General features: G+C 41.7%; 1 protein-coding gene and 1 long non-coding RNA gene across 2 annotated transcripts in view; one reads left to right on the top strand and one right to left on the bottom strand.

Moving 5' to 3' along the window:
• itga8 (integrin, alpha 8) overlaps positions 1–15841 on the top strand; it is a 60644-nt gene that overhangs the window by 24947 nt on the left and 19856 nt on the right. Inside the window, exons 13-16 of the mRNA XM_022196728.2 lie at positions 1941–2138; positions 6890–6935; positions 7027–7134; positions 15441–15496. Coding sequence (XP_022052420.2) covers positions 1941–2138; positions 6890–6935; positions 7027–7134; positions 15441–15496 — 408 coding nt within the window. The remainder of the gene's footprint in view (positions 1–1940; positions 2139–6889; positions 6936–7026; positions 7135–15440; positions 15497–15841) is intronic.
• LOC127536564 (uncharacterized) lies at positions 699–15518 on the bottom strand. Its single transcript, XR_007945598.1, has 2 exons — positions 15395–15518; positions 699–2413 (listed from the first exon to the last, which is right to left on the bottom strand). It is a non-coding gene; the product is annotated as an uncharacterized LOC127536564 (long non-coding RNA).

Below are 15841 nucleotides of genomic sequence, written 5' to 3'. Positions count from 1 at the left end.
GGGTGTTCCACTGGCTTGCCTGCATTGTGTGGGACGTTGTTGAACAATGTCCACGAGTGACTTTCACATAATTTCAAGGCTTTTTTCCTCACGTCAGATGTTTTTTTTTTTTTTTTCGACACATCTATGCAGTTCTGTTCACATACCACCATATAGGCATACAGTCTTGTGGACACACATGCACACACACAGGCTCATATATACACTTGCATGCACACATGGTTGCATTTATCCTCTCTACCCCACAATCTGCTTCATGTGGAACTAGTTGTTTAGGCTGAGAGAGAGGGGGTCCAGAGACAAACAGGATGTCTAGAGGTGTTTGGACAGTTACTGTACTCTGGGTGCTTTAATGCAGGACAGTGTGATGCATGCACATGAGGACTAAATACTGAAATGCGTTTGTATGTTACAGCAAATCTATGAAGTTTAATGTCTGGATCAATACTTACAGTTTCCCACTTTTTTTGTCTCTGTTTTCAATTGTCTTTGTGTGTAGGTGCTCTGTTGTTTCACAAATATATACCTGCGTGTCTGAGTTGGCATTCTGTAAAATATGGGTTTATTCACTGTACTGCTGAGAGTTTGATGAGAACATCAGTTCAGGCTCAATACTGGTTTTCAGTAATAAAGAGACAACTGTGCAATATTGGTGTCACAATGTTAAATGACAAAAACTTCAACAACAAAAAAAAAAATCTGTTAAAACACCTTTGTTTATTCATGTTTTACAGAGCTTTAGTTGAAAGAAATGCTTTTTTAAACATTTTTCTTTTAGTATAAATAGGCTATTACCATAGACTGTACATAGACGGTGGACAAAGTGACCATGACGTCACCCGGTGGTTTGTAAGCTGCTATTTCAAAGCCTCTAATTTAGAATTTGACCCCCAGCAAGAGGTGGATCTGACTGAGAGCTGAATGACACTACGCTTACTGACTAAAACATACCCTGCTTTATTGTCTATTTTCCTCTAAATGTAACCATAATTTACAAAAATGAATGTCATGCTGCATTCAAAGAGTGTTTAATCTAGCAATTGATACCATAAACTCATTAATAAAATGTTCACTGAAGTAACAGATCAAAAAGGAAGTAAGCTCATTTTCTATTAGATTTCTGTAGTATCAGATCTTTCTGCCACCAAGGAAGTCGCCCCCTGCTGGAGGCTCAAAAGAATGCAAGTTTAAGGCACTTCTGCATTTGTTTCCTTACACATATATCTGCTCTGTGTAGACACAAACTGCAGTTCAGCCTTGAACTTTTGTCATATGACTGTTGATTGCTGTCGAGTCAGCTATGGCTTCATGGATGTGCTAGGGAGTCTAGAATGTTTAGTTTCTTGGTTAGAGCAGACATCGTTTTACCAATTTTTTTGAAGTAATATGTAGAATAAAGTAAACTTGGTCATTTTCCTGGTGTTACACATCTTTAGTGATGGTGCATGAAAGTAGAAAATCAGAGAATTCTGTCTGTTTTTACAGTATGTGGCTCTGATAAATGTTGTAAATTTGGCCATCTTCTAAAGAAAACATGTCCTTAAAATGCTGTTGGTGGGTTTTGGGGTTCAGAATTCGGATTTCAGAAGTGCTGGTCTGCAGATTTTGTTACCTTTGGACAAACTTTGACTTGTTTTCTTTTTATTTCATTTCCTGTGCTTGTTAGTGGCTACCATGTACCAATTTGGGTTAGAGTAAGAGCAATGACTTCAAGAATGCCCAGACAAATGACATAAGAAAGAGCTGGAATAAGATTAAAGAATAAGTCTAACAAACTTAAAGAAAGTAAATGGTCATACAAACATATGCAAGAAGGTCAAGTTCTTTCCCTTCCCCTCCCTTTCCTTTCCTTTCTACCTGTATGTTTTCCTTTGCTTCTGTCTCGTAGGGCCCTTAACCCTGCTGATGTCTAAACCATACATGTGTGTGTCATCTTTTAGACGTGGCAGTGGGCTGTCCGTTCGGAGGCGACGACCGTGGAGGCAGAGTATTGATCTTCAACGGTAACAGAGATGTATCAGCACAAGGCCTGATGCTGAGCCAAGAGCTGCGAGCGGCCTCGAGCCCCGGGAGCAGTTTGCCTGGATTCGGATTCACTCTGAGAGGAGGCCAAGACGTGGACAACAATCAGTATCCTGGTAATTACTCAGCAAAGTCCACCCTCTCTCCTTTCCACTCAGCTCCCCATGTTATAATCAAAATTCTTGCATTCTTTCACTTCTCGGGTTTGCTTCCAGCTCCTTTCATTATAGCCTCCCTCCTCTTCGTTGTTGACCTCCACATTTCATCGTTCCCCCATGCACTCCTCCACTACCATCCCCATGTTCTCCTGCGTTGGTTTCCTCCTCTGCTCTGCTAAAGTCATCAGATGGGGGTATGGGGATGTGTGCCACGAACGGCTGCCGCATCCATTCTGTAGGGATTTACAAGAAGGAGAGAAAACTTAAGATGGAGAGAAAGAACCAAGGATAATAATACATTATCCGCATGTTCGGCCTGTGAGTTATTCAAGGCTACGTCTGTTTCTGTGGAACTGTGAGCAGACAAAGCAGCATTTTGCCAGATTACATGCGGCGACTCCCTACTTTCTATGGCACCTACTCACTTTGCCAGACACCTTTGCTTTCTGGCTGCTCAAAATATATTAACAACTACACTCGAATAATAAAACAAACTGACAAAGGGATTATTTTTGAAGCTATTTATATATAGGAGTCCACAAAAGGTATTTCAAACAAAGCAGGTCTGTAAAACTACTTTTTTACTGCCTTATTTTCTCCCTAATTTGGAGCAATTGTACTCTCAGCATTACTTTGGCTTCATGCTTCCACAGATTAGACTGGAAATGAGAATTTGTTTAGTTTTTTCTTTTCTTTGCCTCCGCTCCCCCTCCTTTTTTCCTCTTTTCAGTCTGCTATAACAACATATTTCTTCATTCCACAAACAGGATATCTAGCAAAGTGCACACACATGAATACACATATGTGGCTTGTGATCAGACTCCAGGTCACACTGCAAATCAGGATTAAAACCTTTGCACGGTAAACACACAGACTGCAGGTTAAAAACCGGCGGATTCCCTTTGGCTTGAGGAAGCAGAGTGGAAACTCACGGGTGGCGGTGCTTTCAGCCAACACACACACTCGCCGTATAAACACACGCTTACACACACAAACCTGCAGCGCTTGTGTCGTCTGTCATTAGCGAGCCGGTTGACGGAAGTGAGTCGCACACACATGGTGCGTCGTTTGCAGGGTAGTAAAGTCACACTGTTCAAAGGAGCCCGAGATGTTTGATCCGCGTTATGAGAGGACTGCTCGGGCGTCTGGGGGCCTGCTGCAGCCGCCACATGTTCCCAACAACGTTAAATGTCATTAGGCTACCGCAGGAGGGAAGGAAGGACGATGACGAGGCTCCACTTTTAGCTTTAATGGACTTTATCTCCAAGGATTATGTCATGGATTTGACTTTGATGGCTTACAGTAGGAAGAAAAACATGAAAAAAGAAGAGAGTGCATGAAACAGTATGACGCTGCTGACTGCTTAATCAAACTCCGGCATGTTTGTCTTTGATGCAGAAGCAGCACAGAGTTGAAACAGAAGGGTCACACGGCCTCAGGGTGCAGGTCAGGTTCAGCTGAAGGGTTGAAGGTCAAAAACTGACAGCGTGTTGCTTGTCAATCACACCGACTCGCTGAAAGAGTTACAGACTGGGAAACACCATAAGGCTTGCATGTATTTGGTGGTGAGGGGTCATTAGGCTGCTCATTTGGTTGGCAAGTAGGTGTGAAATTTATCACCAGGCTGCTTCCATGTCTGCTTGGCTAATTAGGGACCGTGTTGCTTTCACTTTATTCCGGATGCAGTTTTTTTATGCTTAAAATCAAAACCTTAAGAAAGATGAAGGAAAAACGTCTTACTTGATGCATTATGTTCAAACTTTTTGCAGGTGTGAGTTCCTGCAATTGTACGTAAGTATAATATTGGCTTACATTCCAATTCATCTTTAAACCCTCAGAATCCCAAATAGTTCATGGGTATTTTTTTTACTCCTGTCACATTTTTACTCACTGTGGACTCATTTTCCACTGCAATGTAAAGTATATGCTCTAAATCATGTTAAAGGAAAAAGTTGCATTACTTTGATTACCTTTTATACAAAAAAAGAATAAATCTACATGCAATATGTCCAATATTTTTCAAAGTGTGCAAAACTGGAAAACAGAAATCATGGCTTCACATGTAAAAGATATTTTTTTATTTAGATTTATGCAATCTCTACAACCTTGCTTTTTTCTCACAACTTTTCACATCGACTCTAGAAAGATGTTTCACCATGCTGAATGTATCTTCCAATAAGTTGCTTATGAATTTGCTCCTCTATACACGGTTTTAGATCCATGCTGGATTTACTTTATTGATCAAGTATGTTTATTTTCATCTCAGTCTCTCAGCTCATCTCCTCTATGCTCTGTGTAAAACACAGCCTGCAGTTCAACCCAAAATTAACTGAATTTTTGTCACATCACTAAAATCTGCAGCTGGAGCGTAGATGTTTTTCTTTAGTTTTTTTGCAAATTCGGATGCCAACAGACAATTTTTTTGGCACAACCTGTAAAATAAAGTGATGAAATATGTCAATTTCAAGCTTATATTTGATTATTTGGTCTGATAGAACACTGCTTCTCACATAACTTGTCCAAAGATCATCAGAAAGTTGAAAATCTGATGGTTCTTTTTGTTTTTGTAGTTTCTCACTCTAATAAAGGATGTAATTTTGGTTATTTCTTTGAAAGATAGCTTGCTTTTACCACCTGCTATAGAGTTTTGGGGTTAACAGGATTCTATAAAAATCCACACAGTTTAAACTGGGCAATTCCTCCAGCTCTGCCGTGTGAGCATAGAACTTCTCGAATATGTATAATAGCTGGCAACACATTGAAGAGTCCAAAATACCACACATGCATCCAAGAATTAAGAAATCCTTCATTTCCCTCTTAAAAACCGCCTCTTTTCCACTGAGTGCCATTGACCTTTGGCATTTAATCATCAGGGCCAGTCCCCTGCAGCCGAACAGGCAGACAGCCAGTGACAGCTTGACAGTCTGTCTAAACTCTGGATGGAGGTTGTGTTTTCACAGCGCAGGACGGACACCATCACTGAAAGCAGCTCAGTTACCTAAAGCAGTACCTGCACCACGAAACGCCATCAGTATGAACGCCCATTTGAGTGTGGATATGGTTCAGTGTGTCTCTGTACGCCCACCGACCTCAAATCAACAGTGGCGGGAAAGCTTTTCCTGTGTGTAAGGAAATGGGATTGACATGGGAGGGAAAGTGGGCTGTTATTTGATTTAGCCCTCGGTGCAGCCATGTGTGTGCTCTCACACGCACACTTAACCCCGAAGGCGCCCGATCCTCAAATCAGTTCCGTGTCGTGCTGCATTTCTAAGCGAGGACAAGGAGCATGGACTGTATCGAGCACAAACCTACAGCAGGAGCAGAGCTGCAGTTTACAGGTTGCATAACTCCAACCGTGGGATGGACGGAGGAATGTGCACTGTGAGGAGGTCCCTCCCTTTCTGCTTGAAACACACCTTGCCTCTGATGGCTTTTGCAGATTGTGCTTTTAAGGCCAAGTGCATGATCTTCTGCCCATCATTTCCATCTACATTCTTTCCCCCTCCCTTTCTTTTGGACCTCCAAAGAGCCCCACATCTTGAGGTTCCTTTTTCGTCTCAGGATTTTTTCGATACCGTACAAACTGAGCAACACACTCTCATGGTGACATAGCTCGCCCCAGGGGAACACGGACAGGGCTTAAATGTTTAATGTTGTGGTTTCAGGGGGACTCGGTGACTGCAGCCAAAGGCAGAAACAGATGTGCCTCTCTCAGATTAAATTAGTCCTTTTTTTCTTAAATACACAGGAGAGGAAAAGATGCAGCAAATGACGGGCAAAGTCTGCAAGAGCACACTTGTGGTTCTCCTGCTGCAGGTTACAGCTGCACTTCAGGCTGATTTTAGGACAGTTGATTAACAAGTTAGATAATAAAATTAATTGGCAAAGATTTAAATGATCCAATCGCTTTTTTTTTAAACTGTTTGCTATCATTTCACTGCCACAGAATTAATAAACTAATCATAAAAATAACACTAGATTAATCAATCATGAGCATAATTATTAGCCCAAGCCCCGGTTTCCTCTCACCGAGCAGCGTGAGGTTAATCTGTCTTTCTCAGGATCACACAACCCGGTTTTCTGCCGCATCTGGCAGTGGTGGCTTGTATCCATTAAGTGCCTCTCTTCAGTTTCACATTGTTTTAATCAGCGCTTGTGTGTATATGTGTGTGTGTCTGTGTGTGCGGCTTCTCGTTGGTATGTGTCCCCTGACCGCAGCCATTAAATACCAGCTCTATTTTAAACCTTGAGAGCCAATTAAAAGTGTGTGTTCATCACAAAACCCATGAAAACAAATAAAAAATCACATATAGATGAAATCTGGCGCTGCTTGCAATTAGGATTCGTTGCTGCGCGGGCTGTTGGGAAATGTTGTTGTTTAGCAGAATGTGATCGGAGCGATGTAAACTCTGACGGCCCTGGAATGCAGCGTGGGGTCCCTGTCTCAAATGCACATACGAACACATCAATGCATGTTCTGTTTATGAATTTGGCCTGAAAAGGGTCATGTGAGATGAAAGAAAGAGCACGGTGATATCAGAAAGCTATATTTTAGTACGTGTGTGTGTGTTTGTGTGTGCATTAAATGTGAGAAGTCTGTGTTTGATGAAGATTGCTGGAGACCTTGAAATCAGTCCCATCTGTTGCATTCTTTGAAGCCCTACGTTTCCAGTCACTGACTCTCTCTCTCTCTCTCGCTCTGTCTGCAGATCTGATAGTGGGGGCGTTCGGTGCTGGAGAGGTGTCAGTGTACAGGTAAAAATGCAAGCAAGTCTTATGTAACTTCCAAGTTTTTGCACCTTAAAGTGTGTAGTGCTCATGCATTTGTGTGGGTTTGTGCATGCAGGGCTCAAGCTGTGGTATCTGTGGAAGCTTCAATGATCCTGACGCCCAGAATCCTGAACCCCGAAGACCGACAGTGTCACCTGCCTCAGATGAACACCATGGTTACCTGGTAAAAATTCATTATTATGTCTTCATAATATACAAATAGGTGACACATTAAAGGAAAAACCAACATAAAGTGCCTTCGTGAGGGGTTAAAACAGCACATGCTGCCAGAACAACTCCGAAAGTCTGGAACTCTGCTGGAGGGTTGCAACACCATATTTCCAAAAGACATACCTTCATTTTGATGGTGGTAGAAAACTGTGTCTGAACGTCAATTCTTGGTTTCTGCATCCACATAAACAGGCCGATGTAGACTTTGAAAGTGGACGCCAACACAGTTCTATTTAAGTCTTGATTGTACCCTATTGTGGACAACATGGACATGTAGTTCTTGTTATTTTACTACTTGTCTAGCCCAGGGTTGTCTTCTTGGAGAACTCCATTACGTACACTGAACATCCAAAACAATAAACAATGACAGGTAAAGTGAATAACATTGATCATATTGGTTCTATGTGGTGTTCTGCTGGAAAACCTTTAGACAAGCGTGTTGACGAGACACACAAATAAACGTCCCAGAAAAAGCACACTCCCTCATGCAAATCACAGTCTTAAATGTGGCACTCCACCGCATTGCAAAAGCATCAAACAATCAGGAACAATTGCCCAAGATGTTGATTTGACCTCCAAACCCATTCTGATCAAGCATCAACAGGATGCAATGGAACAAATTTGATTCCCAGAGGCCCCACTGCACAACCCAAAGGATCCACTGCCAACAGCCTGGTGGTGCCAGACCTCATAGGACACCCTGAGAGGTCCTCTTGTCCAGGCCCAATGGTTCAGAGTATTTTTATCCACATAAGGGGGACCAACACAATATTAGGCAGGTGATCATAATGTTATGCCTGACTGGTGTACATGCACAGTAGGTAGTATCTGTGTTGTCTTATGTACACACCAGTGCTCTTGTGCCATAGTTGCTGCATGGACACAGATTTTTGGACATCTGCAAAACACAAAATTTACACAATGTGGACCCTAGCGGAGCCTTACAGAAAGTATAACACCGACCAAACACCTGCCTTAGGGCCAATTCATGCTTTCTGCATGACTGACGTGGACAGCAAACAGCGGATGTGCACGTTTCTATTCATAGAACAAGAGCAGCGCATTGATCTGCTTCACACATGGTCGCATCGCCCCTCATATGGAACACTGAAGAAAAAGACACAGGGTTCCCGTGGATGTTTCTGAAAAGCAGAGGATTTGTGCTTTTACGGGATATAGCAGCTGGTTACAGATTGTGCTGTAGCATCGTGTCAGTGTGCTTTCCTGAAGTGTGACAGTTTGAAACTTCCTATATAAAGCACGCACAAATCAAAGAACCTTGAACGTGGTACAGCAGTACTTCAATTACAACTCTTTCAGTGATGAATTATAATGGTGTAGAATGACCAAGAAGTTAGTCTTTCCTCTACACAAGCATTTGTTTAAAGCACCATTTGTCTTCCTGAACATTAGCAGTTGGCATATTTGCAGTGCGAATAGAGCTGGCAGCCCCAAATTTTGTGCACACAAATGTTCGCAGAGGCAACACTTGAACCCTTGTGGACTTGTGCAGATGAATTGACCTTTAAACATTAGTCCGAAATCAAGGTGTTCATTGGAGTTAAGTTCTGGTGAAAGGTTCAAGTTTTTCCTTTAATTTGTCGCTCACTTAATATTCCATGACTGATATGTAATGCTCTATCTGTCCTTGTGCTTGTTTATACCTGTGTACATACTTTATACTTTCGAAAATCAAAACTAATATGGCCTCCGTTCGTGCCACAGATGCGACTTCCTCAAGTAAGAACAAGGTTGGACAAAAAGTTCTTTAAGTGCACTTTTTACCTTGTCGTCTAGATTTCACTTTTTGAATCTTATTTGTTCTTCTTAACTGGTATTTATTATCATAACAAAGGCTTAATGCTTCCTTTCTTGGCCAAGTTTCTGTTGAACATGAGAATCTAATCTCACTGAGGTTAAATAAGCAAAACGACAGAACCAAAATAATACACCAGAGTCGACAAGAGTGCAACAAATGAGCATGATAGAAAACGCTGACTTTGGAAAACAGCTAGCAATTAAACATGCAAACCATTTTCCAGAGAATTTACACTTGATTTTTTTTTTTGTTTGTTTGTGAGATGTTTCTGTTGCTCCTCACCACAATTTGTTGTAACGTTTCCCAGCTGTGTGTAGTGGCGCCGTTTCCGTTTGGCATTGCGTTGTGGGACAAAAGAGCCTATCGACACCAAACTCATAGCCATGATGAAAAAGGAAAAGTGACATTTTGGAGCATTTCTAATTAATTGGCTTTTTTACAGCATGAACACTCATGTTCAGTCTGGTCCAATTCATTTGCAGTTTGGAGTCTGGAAACAGACCGTGTGTGTGTGTGTTCAGGTGAATTAAAACTAAAGGGATCAGAGTCTTAAACAAACACACTAATGAGGCCCACTGCTGCACTGAGCCCCCAGATCTGTAACAGAAATCATGCTGCTTATACAGTATGATAAAATGGTATGCAGCATAAAGTATACGCTTTCACAAATCACACTTGCACTGACAGATGTGACAAATATTTCACCCCTCTGCTCTAGATGTCTGCCGTCAGCCAACGTCTGTTTGTCTGCATCTGTAATGAAAATGCGCGCTCGTATAACCTGGAAAACTCAGATTTATGGGACTCTGCAATTATTTGAAACTGCATAATTCTGTTTTGATTATATTATTGTTCCTGCGGGTAGCAGTCTGTCTTTGAACAGTCTGGGGGCGAGTTTAGTTGAGGGGGAACCAGCAAAAGGCTCCCACTGCTTCGCCACAGTCTGTTGTTGGTCCAAACTTATTGGGGCTGGAACTGCTGCAGGACTATTTGGACGGGAGAAGTGGGCTCGGCCGGTTGCCATCGCGGTGTCTGCGTGGTGGTGTGTGAGTATTGGCACCGAGTGAGAAGGAAACAGGGTTTGGGTCGGATTTACAGAGAGCACTAAACTGTGGAATTTTGTCCAAACAAAACTCAGCTTATTTAAATAAACCGCCATAAAATTTTGGTTCAATGTATGGAATCGGAGAGGACGAAGGCACACGCAGGGACTCGAACGGCAGCAGATTTAAAGTCCGTCTGAGGCTCTTGTGTTTCAGAAATGTTCTGACATTTTTGTTGTGTTTTCTACAGTGAGAGCCCCAGAGAAGCCTCACATATTACCATTACATTCAAGTCACATAGTTAAGCATCTGATTTCCTGAAAAATAATCACCCAGCGTTCTTTGAACTTTAAGGTCTTTTAACAACACCGACTGTTGTTCTGAATGCGTTTCTGCCGTCCTCAAAGGTTCTTTTAACCCTCTGGCAGAAAAATATTCTGTTTGTTCTATGATCAAACGGGGAAAGAAGCAACACTTTGTGCCTCTTTTCGAAACAAAAGCCCTTTTCAGACATGCGCTACTTAACGTTGCTGTTTCATCAACCTGTGCGTTGGCATTCTGTCATTCAGACACAAGCCACTTTTGCATTAATGATCCTCACAGCTTCATTCAGACAAACCCACCACAGTAACACAAACAACCAGAGTAGAATATTTGCCATACACATGAGATTAGAGAGTACATAAAGTGATGTTTAAGTTCAGTGTGGCCTGCTGTTGTTAGATCCTGATCGATCCTGTCTCCATGTCAGGGATCATTTTTATTCGTAGGTGAATGATGTTACTGCTGTTGTTGCAATTCTGTGGATCCTGCAGGTATTTAACAAACTGAGAGGGAAAACTCCTACAAACAGCTGGAAGCAACAACTAAACTTCAGCTCCTGTTAACAGTTTGTCAAAACTCCCATTACACACTCATCACTGGCGAGTCTCATTAATCTACTTGGTTAGAGACCCTGTTTTCATCGCAGTGATGTTTTATTTTGACGGACATTTCCATTTATAATAGATGTAAAATTGCAGTGTGAAGTGAACAAGACCCCAAACTTCACCTTTTGTATCCTCTGTGATGTTTTTGGATCAGTGTAGGTGCTAAAATGTGGAAAGACCGACTCCAAATCAAATCACTGAACTCAAAGTACACTGATGTACATGCCAATAAATCAATGTCAGTGCATGCACTTTGACTTGTGTTGAACATTATATTGAAATGTTCCGAGGTCAAACCTATTAAGATTGCATGTCTGAAACAGGTTATAGATGGCATTGAGAAAAAAAAAGCATAATTTAAGCATGTAATACCAATTTTATCTACAGGCACAACATTTAAACCACCTGCCTGATATTGTGTAGATCGACCTTGTGCCGCCATAACAGCTCTGACTGATCAGACATAGGACCTTTGGGATTGTCTAATGGTGTCTGGCACTGGGATGTTGGCGATGGATCCCTTGGGTGCTGTGTCTAGAAAAGTGGAACCTCTAGAGTTTCCCAGTAGAACATTGCATTGTATGAGCATTATTCACTTCATCTATCAGCAAAATAATGTTTTGCGTACCATAGGAGCAAGAACATTGAGCATTTCCAGCTACGTTTTAGAACTGATAACCAAATCCTGCAAATTGACAGAATTGGTTCTTTAGGTTTTGTTATGTATAAAACTCCTAAAGTCAGAATCTGTCTTTTGGAGAAGGTCATCAGAACCCTACAGTATCAAGCTAGAAATACGCAGCTATAGTGTTTATGCTTATTTCACTCATGACCTGTCTTCTTGCATATGAAAAACACCATAAGGATACTAATACTTGATTTTAGCCAAGTATGAGGACCAGTTATTGTAGAAAGTAAGTAGTTTATACAGCGTTTTGTGTGGTCACGTCACACATCTAAAGTGTTTATGCACGGGCCAAATGGACACACTCAAGGCTGTGGCGAAGTGAACTTTCTCACTTATTAAGCAGACTCTCAGTATTGCAGGAAGGGGTTTCTGTGTGGCCGGATAGCAGAGTGCAGGGTGGAGGAGCACAGATGCATTTGGGGAAAATTACATACAGTAATGAGTAACTGAGGGCCGGAGCTGTTGTCAGTAAACTGGGGGGTCATTTCTCTGCTGCATACATTTACGTTTGACACACACTGCTCATTAAAGTCACACTCCCAAAACCATGAAACATACACATGCTTACATGCAACACATACTAAATAGGCACCACCTGGAAAGGTTAAAGCAACTTAAGGGAGCAATTTTTTAAAACCGAAACCTGCATTTTATCACACATAAACCCACATCTGCATCACACACATTTTCACTGAAGGAAAACGAGCTCATCATTATTGTGTCATCTAACGGAGATCCTAATTATTAACAAACACACAAGCATCCACAACATCTGCATTCTGGTTGTTAAGGACTGTGAGCTTAACCCAAACAAACAATCACATGAAGTCATTTTCTTCATGCCTCATATTGCTGAGTCTTCAGTGTAACAGCGGGAGCGTTGCGTCTGTACGCCCATCCACATTAGTGGATATGGCCTCCCTGTGAGAGAGTCGCTTTCCTGTTGTTGATTAAAGAGGTGATAACACACATGCACACACACGAAAACACGCTCACACATCAGCTAATGCACACATAAACAGAGGAAATGCAGAAATGTTTTGCAGTCTCCCATGTCTGCATGTCTAATGGTGGGGCCTGTGCGGTAATTCCCGCTGCCCCCTGGAGTACAGGGCGGAAGAAATGCTTTGTTTATGGGCAGATTATTTTGTTAGTAAGTTGTTGTTTTTTTAGGATTTTGTTAGTATAAATGTCAAGGAGAAGTGTGAACAAAATGTCAAAAATGATTGGAGTTTTGATATTTTTACAGCACATATCAAACAACAGCCGGTCCGCTAAAGTTCCTTCCAGTAGGGAAATAAGACTGGCATTATGAAGTTTCAATATTAAAGTAAGATCCCACACTGTCATTTATTATGTAAATTTATCCAACGAAATTCATTATTACAGCTAAGACCCTACAAATTTACCGGACTAACTTAAGTGTTATGATTAAGAATCAACAATATATGTTTACTATATATTTACCAGACCAGTTTAGATATTAAAGACCTTACAATATACAATAAAATAAGATCCTACATGGAGTCTCTGATCTGAAAACCTCCAAAGGAGGATGCACATTCTTCTTCGGCATCCTAATCAGGTAACCGAAACCACCTCATTTTGACACGGAGCAGTCATCGAAATTCAAAGTTCCTCACCCTATCTGTTAACCTAAGCCCAGCCATCCTCCTTTTGCTAATTTGTACTCGTGATCTCATTCTTTCAGTCTACACCAACAGTCTGTGACTATAGGTGAGAGTTAGTTGAATGAAAGTAAATTGAAAGCATTGGCCTCTAATTGAAGTCCCCTTTTCACTAAAACTGTCTGATACCACGCCCATATCTCTGTTGATGTTGCATCGGTTCACCTGCGCATTTAAAGTTCTATTTTCCCATCACCTGTGAACCAGATCCTGTGATACTTAAACTCCTTTTCTTGGGGCAGCAACTCGCCTCCAACCCAGAGGGAGCAATATACTGGCAGAGGACCATGTAATCAGACTTGGTGGTGCTGAGTCAGTCATTCTGGATGCTTCATACTCTGCTGCAAACTGCCCCAGTGAGTGCTTAAAGGTCATGGTCTGATGAAACCAACAGAACCACATCATCTGCAAATAGCAGAGATGCAGCTCTAAGGTTCCCAAACCAGACGACCAATACGCAGAAAGCCCAACAAATCCAAGGAAACTGTCAGGAACGTGTTCAGATAAGGATGAAGTATCAAAAGTCAGTTAGGTTAAACAAAATCATCCAGGGAGACAAACCATGCTGACTGAAGGTCCAGAAAAAGTCCAAGTGTATATTATAACTGATCATACCCGATAAACACTAGAAGCACATATAACTCAGCGAAATAGTCAGGCTGGAACAAATGAGGTAAAGAAAAACAGGAAACTAAAGAGGGGAAAAAACAGTTTGGCAAAAACAGAAGAAACGGTGGAAAGACAAGACTATTTCTACAGTGAAATACTGGTGAAAATCATCAGGGCAATCAAAAGAGGAGGGAAACGGAGACAAAGGAAGGAAATAAAAACAGGTTACAGACAAGGGTAGGCAATTTCAAAGTAGCACAAGAAGTAAAACAAAACCCAAAGACCATGACAGAACCCCTATGAGCAGCATATTGGCAACAGCAGGGAGGCAGAACTCCCTTTAAACAGGAAAAGCTTTTAGCAGAATCAGGCTCAGGGAGAGCAGACATATGCCTCGACTGGTTGAAAAGAAAAGCAGAGTGAAACAGATAGCAAATAAGAGAGCATAAACACTAAATAAGCTGATATATATATGAGAGAGACAGGACACAAAATTAATACAGCAGTGCATATAAACAACTGCAGAGAGGAAGTGAAAAAAATCTTAAAACTCTTGAGGGAACATGTGAAAACAAGCGTTTGAACACAATAGCCAAATGAAGCACTAGATTGAAAAGAGGCAGAACTATAAAAGCAAAAGAGAAATTTTAGTAAAATTACATAACCTATTAAAGAAACTTAGAGTGGACATGACTAGAGCAGCTACAGGATGAACTATGTGCAAGAAAAAAAGGGTAAATTTTGATTTGAAATTGTCATTGATGGGACAAGATTTAACATGGGGACTGTTTCAGAGCCTGGGTGCAATAAGCCCAGTTGGCTTTGTCTTTGAAGCCTGAGTGAGGGAATGCTTTAAAAGTGACATTTTAAGCTTAATTTTGTAATTCAGTGGCAACCAATCCCAATGATACAAAACTGGAGTGATGTACTGTCTCTTAATTGTTCCAGTTAAGAGCTGCTGTTCTCTGGACTAACTGCAGTCGGTAGAAATAGGCTTTTCCCTATAAACGAGCTAGAGGACATCAAAATTCCAGACCAGAAAAGTGGGCCTGGAGCTCACTGCTTAATTCATAGCCTTGGATTGTTCCATCGAACATTTCAACACTGTGAGTCTCTGATGTGTCTTTATCACAGATTGTGGTGACGACACATCACAGATTCTGTAGTGATGAAGCGTTCGTCTGTTTCCACAATAAAAGGCTGTGAATTAAGCAATGTGCTCCAGCCTTCTCTGGTAATTAACTGCAGTCGAGTAAGGCTGAACTGGGTCAACCCTAGCGTGCGGTCATATTTAATGAATTTACTGCTGTGAGAAGCGACTTAATCTCAGTGTTCAACACACAACTCATCCCGATTGCGCATCAGCTTACAAGACAGCAGAAAATCTCTTCCTGCATACGTTTTAAATACTGCATCAGACAGTCAAAGACATGCTACCGGTTATCACAGTCTTTTCTCTCTCCTTGATATTCTTCTCTTCCAGCCTGAAGGTGAATGTGTGTGCGGCGGTGAGCGGCGTGGGGATTCCCAGCTCTGTAGGTAAGCAGCCGTGCACAGTGGGGTGGTTTCAGATTTAGGGAGGCAAGAGGGAGAAGCACAGAAGGTGGGAAAGCAGTCAGAGCCGCTTCCGTCATACATCTCATTAGAGTTTCCTGTTGCAAAACTGCTGCTCTGCCTCACCAATCAGAGCGGAGAACAAAGGCAGCGGGGAGAGTCGGAAAAAGAACAGACATGAGACACATTGTTTCCGCCAGCTAATTATTGTCTGCAGAATAAAACTCCTACAAATGATTCCTCACTACAGAACTAATGGAAAGGCTCTCTCTCACACACACACACACACACACACACACACACACACACACACACACACACACACACACA

This window comes from Acanthochromis polyacanthus, chromosome 12 (genome assembly GCF_021347895.1).
Source record: "Acanthochromis polyacanthus isolate Apoly-LR-REF ecotype Palm Island chromosome 12, KAUST_Apoly_ChrSc, whole genome shotgun sequence".
Taxonomy (NCBI): Eukaryota; Metazoa; Chordata; class Actinopteri; family Pomacentridae; genus Acanthochromis; species Acanthochromis polyacanthus.
The sequence above is the reverse complement of the archived record's forward strand: the minus strand, read 5'-3'. Positions and strand labels throughout refer to the sequence as shown.